We start from the raw sequence: 12,466 nt of genomic DNA, 5'->3' as shown, positions 1-12,466 counted from the left end.
TCATTCCTGAACCAGAGAATCCAAATGGGGGGAACTGGCATTGATGCCGTCGTAGGCGAGCGGAGCGTACATCCACATTTCATCAGAGCTCAAGAGCTATGCATCAAAAAGATGGGAAGAACTAAGTGGCACGCACTCGCACACTGACAATTGAAATATTTGTGCATCTGTTGCTTTATAAGTGAATACATACCTTGATCTGCATATGCAGAAACTTGACATACTGGACTGCTTCCTCCAACATTGTGCTTATGTCAACCTGAAAAAGCAAACGCTCAACACAATTAGCATTGGCAGGTGCAAATGAAGAATGAATGGAAAATAGTAAGAATTCACCTTTGTGCCGTTAGGGATCAGGTGCTGCAGTACTCTTAGCCTCTCGTTGATCTTATGCCTTCTTCTCTGTTCCAAAATTGCACATGGTGATAAAATGTTTAATAAGAGATTCCCCAAAAGGGAAACAAAGCTAATAATATGTAAGTAACTATCAAACCTTTGCATAGTTGCTTTGTGAGTCCATTGCAGCTCTTGATTTGTTACCACTCTTCCTTGGGGCCTAGAGAATCGATTGCTATCAAAAATAAATAAATAAGGAGTAGAATTAATTTTAATGATAAAATTGACCAATTGTAGGCCTTCACTTACCGAGAGAACCGCGGGGACTTCATTGTGATGGTCGCTCTGCTCATCCACTTGCATCTTTCTCTTGATACCAATGTCCCTCTCATTTGCCGAACTGAGGTCATTGACTTGGAGATCAAAAGATTCATTTGTGCTATCATTTTTGGAGGAGCGGAGGTTTGCATCAGAATCACTGTCACACCAGAGCACTGACTGCAAATGTGCAATCATCTCCGACTCCTCACAGATTGCATCGAGAGAACCCCAACAAGATGCACATTCTGCCTCCTCCATTTCTTCTGATCTCTGAATTCTCTTGTGCGGTATGGTTATGAGAAATCCTTTGGTTAGTACTGAGCATACCTAGGAGCGTGCTTATATATACCTTGAGGAGCAGAAAGTCTTTGTTATTGACATTACATGGATTTGACTTAGATTAACAACAATCTTTCAAGAACAATAATGCAGAAGAGAAAGACTCGAAGAGCATAGATAATATTTGACTCAACGTGTTGGGAAGTGGTAGCCCGTGGGAAGTCATAAATGCTATGGTGTAGAATACTATGTTTGGTGTGGTGCATGAATCATAATTACTGGATTAGTCAACGATGCTTATGTATGACAATAAGGCAGCATCTCAGACTAATGAACTTTGGCTGGTGTAACGCATGTATCATGACCCCACAGTCCAGATTTTCTGTCTTACTCCCTCGGTCGTTTTTACTCCGTGTATTAGATTTGAGTCAAGTCAAACTTTGCAAATTTTGTCAAATTTATATTAAAAAATATCAACATCTACAATACCAAATATACATACTATAAAAATACATTTCATAATGAATCTAAAAATATTAATTTGGCATTGTGAATGTTGATACATTTTCCTGTAAGTTTGGTATCTTTGACTTCAGACAAAATTTATATACAGACTAAAAAAGACCGAAGGGAGTATTATGTGGTAGCGAGGCCAGCCAGTTGTTTAAACAAGGTCAGAATCCAATTGATCAGGACGGTGCAGATCATGCAGCAGCCCCAGCACATAGATACAAACTGCCCTCTTAGCTGGGGTAGGCCATGAATTTGGTTTCTGCTTGGCTTTCTAAGACTTTGAGAATTAACGCTGCATTTGGTTCCTTTCTTGCAGTGCAATCGGGAAAGTCTCACGATTTTTCTAAGACAACTAGACAATTGCCCGTGCGTTGCAACGGGAGTATAAACATTCTAGTGATTAGCCCGTGACTGCATGTTCATTATCATACTGATGCGCTAAAATCTTAGCAAGTTCTTATATCCAATCCCCATGATTTACCTGCCATTTTCTTGTTAAGCACTTATTTGGTAAGAATTTAATGACTTACCAAACAAAATATGTTTTTATTTTGGCAAGTTAATAAAACACGAGACAATTGATTCTCTCTTACGGAGAATGGATGGGAGAAAAATTAGAGATGAAGGAAAAAATCAATGAGGAGAAGGAAAGAGTGGAACGTATATAAGGAAGGTTGGATGAAAGAGAGGTGAAACGGGAACCTTACGTTCTTTTTAAGTAGTAGAGATAGAGATTTTGTGCTTGTAAATTGTGATCCAAAAGATCTTATATTCCTTTACAGAGTGAGTACACACGATGCATTGTAACATCCCGAATTTTCAATTTGGAATTTTATACATATGTCATCATATGCATATTATATTTTATTTGCATTTTGGTTTTGATCCTAGAAATTCTAAGCAACTCAAGGACCCATGGAGAGAGATGGGGATTTCATTTATTTTCATATTTGAATTCTTTTCTCAAATATTGGAAAGAGGATCATTTTTGTTTTAATTATTTTTCCTCTCCGAAAATATTTTCAATATTAAAAATAAAAGAGAGGAGATAATATGAGTTCTCCAAAACAAAAGAAATATTGGAGGGAAAATGTTAAAATCAAATAATTATTTTATTTGGATTTTATTTGTTATTTTATTTGAATTAGAGAAAAGTTATGCATTTTTTTAAAATTGCATTTCAGGCCAAGAAAATGTGTTCTAAATATTTAATTTAGACGGTGAAATTGTTTTTGGCATTTGTAGAATTTTTTATATTATTTAGGATTTTTCCTTTTCGGCGGAATTATTTATAAAAAAATTTGCTCCTGACTGGGCCAACGGCCTAGCCGAGCGGGCCGAAGCCCAGCTGTCGCTGCCGCCTTCCCCACGCGGGAGCGCGCCGCCGCCGGACTCCACCTCGCCCCGCCGCCTTGCCCCCTCCCCCAAGCCGCCTCAGACCCCTCCCGCCCTCCTATAAGTACGCCGCCACCCCACCGTCTCCCACCTCATCCCGCCTCACCGCCGCCGCACTTGCCGCCGCCGCCCGCGCTGCCGCTGCCGTCGCTGCGTAGGAGCCCCGCCGCCTCGCCTCGCCGCCGCGGACTCGCGCCGCCGCTGCCGTTCAGATCCCGCCCGCCGCCGCCGGTTTTTCCGGCCCGTCCTGGTTTTTTTAGAAACCCTAGTTTTGATTTTTGGATCGGTTCGGATTTTCTCCGGTTTTCTCGGATTAGGTTAAATAACGAACGTTCATTTGTTAGTTCGTTTTAACGAACGAATTTCACCCGTTTGCCTCTGTTAGCGAACGTTCACGCCGTAGTATTTTTCTTTTTATTTTATTTTTCGGCCAGGGATCCACGATTATTTTTATCGCAGATTAGCCCCTGATCTTCAAACCCTCGCAACTTTTTAACCGTTCGTCCAAATCCAGTGAAACCAATGCCAAAATCTTTGTCTCGAGCCTCTCTTTCCGGTTAATCAACTTGAACATGGTTTTGACAATTTAAAATTTGGTTTCAAGAAGATTTGAATTCGAAGTTCTTTTGACCGTAGTTTCAGTTCCGTAGCTCCGATTTGACCGATTTTTTTTTGCAAATCGAATCTCTTCAGTTGAACTTTCAGATTGCATCTTACTATTTGAGTTTTACCCTTGCATCTATGGTTGAGTGCTTATGTATGCTATTGTTTGTTTGCGATAGAATTCCCAGAGTGCGAAGCGTGCTGCTACAAGTCTCTAAGGTTTGCGGATCGTCAACAATGCAAGTAACACATTGATCATACCCTTTATTACCCAGTTTTTATGCATTAGTTACATCCTCAAACACTGCATGATTAGGATGTGGTTAACATGTGGGTATTAGGAAGTACATGATGAGGTAGAACCTATTGCCCTTTTATTATCAAACCCTTGGGAGTTACTTCTACGTTATGATTATATTGCCATGCTATCCTCGTAGACGCGGATTGGGTTTGAGTGTATCCATGACAGATGTGAGATTGTTAATTAATGGTTAACTTAAGATGGCTACTTAAACACACATCTAGGTGGATTGGTTGCGGGCACCTGGAGAATCCAGTGTTGTCCTAGGATATCCCAGAGTACCCGTGTGATCATCCTAAGGTTCGCCACCCAGCCTCAAAGGGATCATAAGATTATTCATGCTAGAAACTTCTGTGTGCAGCCACAAGCTATTATGGGCTCTAGCATATTTGAGTGACACGTCCATTTTGCATCATGCTTTTATATCCATATTTATTGCATTATGGGCTGTTATTTCACATTATGTCACAATACTTATGGCTATTCTCTCTTATTTTACAAGGTTTACATAAGGAGGGAGAATGCCGGCAGCTGGAATTCTGGGCTGGAAAAGGAGCAAATATTAGAGACCTATTCTGCACAACTCCAAAAGTCCTGAAACTCCACGGAATACCTTATAACAAATAATAAAAAATCCTCGCCAAAGATGACGACCAAGGGGCCCACACCCTGTCCACGAGGGTGGGGGCGCGCCCCCTACCTCATGGGCCCCCTGGTGGCTCTCCGATGACCATCTTCTGCTATATGAAGCCTTTCGTCAAGAAAAAATAAGCAACCTTTTGTGACGAAACTCCACCGCCACGAGGCGGAACCTTGGCGGGATCTAATCTAGAGCTCCGGCAGAGCTGTTCTGCCGGGGAAACTTCCCTCCCGGAGGGGGAAAGAGGGGGAAATCATCGCCATCGTCATCACCAACGCTCCTCTCATCGGGAGAGGGCAATCTCCATCAACATCTTCATCAGCACCATCTCATCTCAAAACCCTAGTTCATCTCTTGTATCCAATTCTTGTCTCCAAGTCCGGGATTGGTGCTAGTAGGTTGCTAGTAGTGTTAATTACTCCTTGTAGTTGATGCTAGTTGGTTTAATTGGTGGAAGATCATATGTTCAGATCCTATATACATATTAATACCCCTCTGATTATGAACATGTTTATGCTTTCTGATTAGTTACTTTTGTTCCTGAGGACAAGGGAGAAGTCTTGCTATTAGTAGTCATGCGAATTTGGTATTCGTTCGATATTTGGATGAGATGTATGTTGTCTAGCCTCAAGTGGTGTTATGTGAATGTCGACTACATAACACTTCACCATTATTTGGGCCTAGAGGAAGGCATTGGGAAGTAATAAGTAGATGATGGGTTGCTAGAGTGACAGAAGCTTAAACCCTAGTTTATGCGTTGCTTCGTAAGGGGCTGATTTGGATCCACATGTTTCATGCTATGGTTAGGTTTACCTTAATACTTTTGTTGTAGTTGCGGATGCTTGCAATAGAGGTTAATCACAAGTGGGATGCTTGTTCAGTAAGAACAGCACCCAAGCACCGGTCCACCCACATATCAAATTATCAAAGTACCGAACGCGAATCATATGAACGTGATGAAAACTAGCTTGACGATATTCCCATGTGTCCTCGGGAGCGCTTTTCCTATATAAGAGTTTGTCCAGGCTTGTCCTTTGCTACAAAAAAAGGATTGGGCCACCTTGCTGCACCTTATTTACTTTTGTTACTTGTTGCTCGTTACAAATTATCTATCACAAAACTATCTGTTACCACTTATTTCAGTACTTGCAGAGAATACCTTGCTGAAACCGCTTATCATTTCCTTCTGCTCCTCGTTGGGTTCGACACTCTTACTTATCGAAAGGACTACGATAGATCCCTATACTTGTGGGTCATCAGGGTCATCAAGACTCTTTTCTGGCGCCGTTTCCAGGGAGTGAAGCGCCTTTGGTAGGTGGAATTTGGTAAGGAAAAATTTATATAGTGTGCTGAAATTTACTGTCACCTGTTACTATGGAAAGTAATTCTCTGAGGGCCTTGTTCAGGGTATCTTCACCCCGACCAGTAGAGCAAAGAGTTGCTCCTCAACCTACTGAACCTATTGAAAATGAAATTCCCTATGAGTATCCTTCAAGTATGATAGAAAAACTGCTAGCTAATCCTTTTACAGGAGATGGAACAAAGTATCCTGATGAACACCTAATATATGTGGATGAAGTTTGCGGATTATTTAAGCTTGCAGGTATACCCGATGATGTTGCTAAGAAGAAGGTCTTCCCTTTATCTTTGAAGGGAGACGCATTGACATGGTATAGGCTATGTGATGATACGAGATCATGGAACTATAGAAGATTGAAATTGGAATTTCATCAAAAGTATTACCCTATGCATCTTGTTCATCGTGACCGCAATTATATATATAATTTTTGGCCTCGCGAAGGAGAAAGCATCGCTCAAGCTTGGGGGAGGCTTAAATCAATGTTATATTCATGCCCCAACCATGAGCTCCCAAGAGAAACAATTCTTCAAAAAATTTATGCTCGGCTTTCTGAAAATAATCGCACCATGCTTGATACTTCTTGTGCTGGCTCTTTTATGATGAAGACTATTGGATTTAGATGGGATCTATTGGATAGAATTAAACACAACTCTGAAGATTGGGATCTTGACAAAGGTAAGGAGTCAGGTATGATATCTAAGTTTGATTGTGTTAAAATCTTTTATGGATACCGATATTTTCCGTAAGTTTAGCACTAAATATGGACTTGATTCTGAGATAGTAGCTTCTTTCTGTGAATCTTTTGCTACTTATGTTGATCTCCCTAAGGAGAAGTGGTTTAAATATCATCCTCCCATAGAAGTAAAAGTAGCTGCACCAATTAAAGTTGAAGAAAAGACTGTCACTTATAATGATCCTATTGTTCCTACTTGTTATGTTGAGAAACCACCTTTCCCTGTTAGGATAAAGGATCATGCTAAAGCTTCAATTGTGGTTCGTAAAAGCAATATTAAAACATATAAACCTCCTGAGCAAGTTAAAGTTGAACCTAATATTGCTATTGTTAAAGATCTCTTATCTGATAATATAGATGGGCATGTTATTTACTTCTGTAATGAAACTGCTAGAATTGGCTAACCCCGTGATACAGATAAACCTAGACATGTGGTAGGCATGCCTGTTATTTCTGTTAAAATAGGAGAACATTGTTATCGTGGCTTTGTTGGAAATATGCCCTAGAGGCAATAATAAAAGCATTATTATTATATTCCCTTGTTCATGATAATTGTCTTTTATTCATGCTATAATTGTGTTATCCGGAAATCGTAATACATGTGTGAATAATAGACACCAACATGTCCCTAGTAAGCCTCTAGTTGACTAGCTCGTTGATCAACAGATAGTCATGGTTTCCTGACTATGGACATTGGATGTCATTGATAACGAGATCACATCATTAGGAGAATGATGTGATGGACAAGACCCAATCCTAAACATAGCATAAGATCGTATAGTTCGTTTGCTAGAGTTTTCCAATGTCAAGTATCCTTTCCTTAGACCATGAGATCGTGTAACTCTCGGATACCGTAGGAGTGCTTTGGGTATACTAAACGTCACAATGTAACTGGGTGACTATAAAGGTATACTACGGGTATCTCCAAAAGTGTCTGTTGGGTTGACACGGATCGAGACTGGGATTTGTCACTCCGTATGACGGAGAGGTATCACTGGGCCCACTCGGTGATGCATCATCATTATGAGCTCAATGTGACCAAGTGTCTGGTCACGGGATCATGCATTACGGTACGAGTAAAGTGACTTGCCGGTAACGAGATTAAACGAGGTATTGGGATACCGACGATCGAATCTCGGGCAAGTAACATACCGATTGACAAAGGGAATTGTATACGGGGTTGCTTGAATCCTCGACATCGTGGTTCATCCGATGAGATCATCGAGGAGCATGTGGGAGCCAACATGGGTATCCAGATCCCGCTGTTGGTTATTGACCGGAGAGCGATCTCGGTCATGTCTACATGTCTCCCGAACCCGTAGGGTCTACACACTTAAGGTTCGGTGACGCTAGGGTTGTAGGGATATGTATATGCAGTAACCCGAATGTTGTTAGGAGTCCCGGATGAGATCCCGGACGTCACGAGGAGTTCCGGAATGGTCCGGAGGTAAAGAATTATATATAGGAAGTGCTATTTCGGCCGTCGGGACAAGTTTCGGGGTCATCGGTATTGTACCGGGACCACCGGAAGGGTCCCGGGGGTCCACCGGGTGGGGCCACCTGTCCCGGGGGGCCACATGGGCTGTAGGGGTGTGCGCCTTGGCCTATATGGGCCAAGGGCACCAGCCCCAAGAGGCCCATGCGCCAGGAGATCAAGAAAGGAAGAGTCCTAAAGGGGGAAGGCACCTCCTAGGTGCCTTGGGGAGGAGGGATTCCTCCCTTGGCCGCCGCCCCCCTAGGAGATTGCATCTCCTAGGGCCGGCGCCCCCCCTAGGCTCCCTATATATAGTGGGGGAATGAGGGCCTCTCACACCACGCCTTTGGTGCCTCCCTCTCCCTCTCCAACACATCCTCCTCCATAGAGCTTGGCGAAGCCCTGCCGGAGTACTGCAGCTCCATCACCACCACGCCGTCGTGCTACTGCTGGAGCCATCTTCCTCAACCTCTCCTTCCCCTTGCTGGATCAAGAAGGAGGAGACGTTACTCTGACCGTACGTGTGTTGAACGCGGAGGTGTCGTCCGTTCGGCGCTAGGATCTCCGGTGATTTGGATCACGTCGAGTACGCCTTCCTCATCCCCGTTCTTTGAACGCTTCCGCGCGTGATCTACAAAGGTATGTAGATGCAATCCGATCACTCGTTGCTATATGAACTCATAGATGGATCTTGGTGAAACCGTAGGAAATTTTTTGTTTTCTGCAACGTTCCCCAACAGTGGCATCATGAGCTAGGTCTATGCGTAGTTCTCTTGCACGAGTAGAACACAAATTTGTTGTGGGCGTTGATGTTGTCAACTTTCTTGCCGCTACTAGTCTTATCTTGCTTCAACGGTATTGTGGGATGAAGCGGCCCGGACCAACCTTACACGTACGCTTACGTGAGACCGATTCCACTGACTAACATGCACAAGTTGCATAAGGTGGCTGGCGGGTGTCTGTCTCTCCCACTTTAGTTGGAGCGGATTCGATGAAAAGGGTCCTTATGAAGGGTAAATAGAAGTTGACAAATCATGTTGTGGCTTTCACGTAGGTAAGAAAACGTTCTTGCTAGAACCCTATATCAGCCACGTAAAACTTGCAACAACAATTAGAGGACGTCTAACTTGTTTTTGCAGCAAGTGTTCTGTGATGTGATATGGCCAAAGTTGTGATGAATGATGAATGATATATATGTGATGTATGAGATGTTCATGCTATTGTAATAGGAATCACGACTTGCATGTCGATGACTATGACAACCGGCAGGAGCCATAGGAGTTGTCTTTATTTTTTGTATGACCTGCGTGTCATTGAGAAATGCCATGTAAATTACTTTACTTTATTGCTAAACGCGTTAGCCATAGTAGTAGAAGTAATAGTTGGCGAGCAACTTCATGGAGACACGATGATGGAGATCATGATGATGGAGATCATGGTGTCATGCCGGTGACAAGATGATCATGGAGCCCCAAGATGGAGATCAAAGGAGCTATGTGATATTGGCCATATCATGTCACTTTTATTATTTGATTGCATGTGATGTTTATCATGTTTTTGCATCTTGTTTGCTTAGAACAATGGTAGTAAATAAGATGATCCCTCATAATAATTTCAAGAAAGTGTTCCCCCTAACTGTGCACCGTTGCGACAGTTCGTTGTTTCGAAGCACCACGTGATGATCGGGTGTGATAGATTCCAACGTTCACATACAACGGGTGTAAGACAGATTTACACGTGCAATCACTTAGGTTGACTTGACGAGCCTAGCATGTACAGACATGGCCTCGGAACACAGAAGACCGAAAGTTCGAGCATGAGTCGTATAGAAGATACGATCAACATGAAGATGTTCACCGATGTTGACTAGTCCGTCTCACGTGATGATCGGACACGGCCTAGTTAACTCGGATCATGTTATACTTAGATTATAGGAGGGATGTCTATCTAAGTGGGAGTTCATTGATTAGATGAACTTAATTATCATGAACTTAGTCTAAAATATTTACAATATGTCTTGTAGATCAAATGGCGAACGTAGTCCTCAACTTCAACGCGTTCCTAGAGAAAACCAAGCTGAAAGACGATGGCAGCAACTACACGGACTGGGTCCGGAACCTGAGGATCATCCTCATAGCTGCTAAGAAAGATTATGTCCTACAAGCACCGCTAGGTGATGCACCTGTTCTCCTTGCAGAACAAGACATTATGAACGCTTGGCAGGCACGTACCGATGACTACTCCCTCGTTCAGTGCGGCATGCTTTATAGCTTAGAGCCGGGACTCCAAAAGCGTTTTGAGAGACACGGAGCATATGAGATGTTCGAAGAGCTGAAAATGGTTTTCCAAGCTCATGCCCGGGTCGAGAGATATCAAGTCTCCGACAAGTTCTTCAGCTGTAAGATGGAGGAAAACAGTTCTGTCAGTGAGCACATACTCACTATGTCTGGGTTACATAACCGCTTGACTCAGCTGGGAGTTAATCTCCCGGATGACGCGGTCATTGACAGAATCCTTCAGTCGCTTCCACCGAGCTACAAGAGCTTTGTGATGAACTTCAATATGCAGGGGATTGAAAAGACCATTCCTGAAGTATTTGCAATGCTGAAATCAGCAGAGGTAGAAGTCAAAAAGGAACATCAAGTGTTGATGGTTAATAAAACCACTAAGTTCAAGAAGGGCAAGGGTAAGAAGAACTTCAAGAAGGACGGCAAGGGAGTTGCCGCGCCCGGCAAGCAAGCTGCCGGGAAGAAGCCAAAGAATGGATCCAAGCCCGAGACTGAGTGCTTTTATTGCAAGGGAAGTGGTCACTGGAAGCGGAATTGCCCCAAATACTTAGCAGACAAGAAGGCCGGCAAAACGAAAGGTATATGTGATATACATGTAATTGATGTGTACCTTACCAGTACTCGTAGTAGCTCCTGTGTATTTGATACCGGTGCAGTTGCTCACATTTGTAACTCAAAGCAGGAGCTGCGGAATAAGCGGAGACTGGCGAAGGACGAGGTGATGATGCGCGTCGGGAATGGTTCCAAGGTCGATGTGATCGCCGTCGGCACGCTACCTCTACATTTACCTACGGGATTAGTTTTGAACCTCAATAATTGTTATTTAGTGCCAAGTTTGAGCATGAACATTGTATCAGGATCCCCGGGTACCGAGCTCGAATTCGCCCTATAGTGAGTCGTATTACAATTCACTGGCCGTCGTTTTACAACGTCGTGACTGGGAAAACCCTGGCGTTACCCAACTTAATCGTGAGCGTAATGCTACACATACTCATAGTGTGAATACCAAAAGATGTAAGATTGATAATGATAGTCCCACCTACTTGTGGCACTGCCGCCTTGGTCACATAGGTGTCAAACGCATGAAGAAGCTCCATGCAGATGGACTTTTAGAGTCTCTTGATTACGAATCATTTGACACGTGCGAACCATGCCTCATGGGTAAAATGACCAAGACTCCGTTCTCAGGAACAATGGAGCGAGCAACCAACTTATTGCAAATCATACATACTGATGTGTGCGGTCCAATGAGCGTTGAGGCTCGCGGTGGCTATCATTATGTTCTCACCCTCACTGATGACTTGAGTAGATATGGGTATGTCTACTTAATGAAACGCAAGTCTGAAACCTTTGAAAAGTTCAAGGAATTTCAGAGTGAGGTTGAGAATCAACGTGACAGGAAAATCAAGTTCCTGCGATCGGATCATGGAGGAGAATACTTGAGTCACGAGTTTGGCACGCACTTAAGAAAATGTGGAATAGTTTCACAACTCACGCCGCCTGGAACACCTCAGTGTAATGGTGTGTTCGAACGTCGTAATCGCACTCTATTAGATATGGTGTGATCTATGATGTCTCTTACCGATTTACCGCTATCTTTTTGGGGCTATGCTTTAGATACTGCCGCATTCACTTTAAATAGGGCTCCGTCGAAATCCGTTGAGACGACACCGTATGAATTATGGTTTGGGAAGAAACCTAACCTATTGTTTCTAAAAGTTTGGGGATGCGATGCTTATGTCAAGAAACTTCAACCTGAAAAGCTCGAACCCAAGTCGGAAAAATGCGTCTTCATAGGATACCCTAAAGAAACTATTGGGTATACCTTCTACCTCAGATCCGAAGGCAAGATCTTTGTTGCCAAGAATGGATCCTTTCTAGAGAAGGAGTTTCTCTCGAAAGAAGTAAGTGGGAGGAAAGTAGACCTTGATGAAGTATTACCTCTTGAACCAGAAAATGGCGCAGCTCAAGAAAATGTTCCTGAGGTGCCTGCACCGACTAGAGAGGAAGTTAATGATGATGATCAAGATACTTCTGATCAAGCTCCTACTGAAATTCGAAGGTCCACAAGGACACGTTCCGCACCAGAGTGGTACGGCAACCCTGTCTTGGAAATCATGTTGTTAGACAATGGTGAACCTTCGAACTATGAAGAAGCGATGGCGGGCCCGGATTCCGACAAATGGCTAGAAGCCATGAAATCCGAGATAGGATCCATGTATG

At 43.1% G+C, this 12,466-nt stretch overlaps 1 protein-coding gene across 1 annotated transcript; it reads right to left on the bottom strand.

Annotated features, from left to right (window-relative positions):
* Positions 1-915, bottom strand: LOC125537491 (transcription factor BHLH133-like). The gene is made up of 5 exons (XM_048700807.1): positions 646-915; positions 494-556; positions 337-402; positions 194-259; positions 1-96 (listed from the first exon to the last, which is right to left on the bottom strand). The coding sequence occupies exons 1-5, from the start codon at positions 913-915 to the stop codon at positions 1-3; spliced, it is 561 nt and encodes a 186-aa protein (XP_048556764.1).
* Positions 916-12,466: the final 11,551 nt, after the last annotated feature.

This window comes from Triticum urartu, chromosome 1 (genome assembly GCF_003073215.2).
Source record: "Triticum urartu cultivar G1812 chromosome 1, Tu2.1, whole genome shotgun sequence".
NCBI lineage: Eukaryota > Viridiplantae > Streptophyta > Magnoliopsida > Poales > Poaceae > Triticum > Triticum urartu.
Note: the sequence above shows the minus strand (reverse complement) of the source record. Positions and strands in the feature narration are given on the sequence as shown.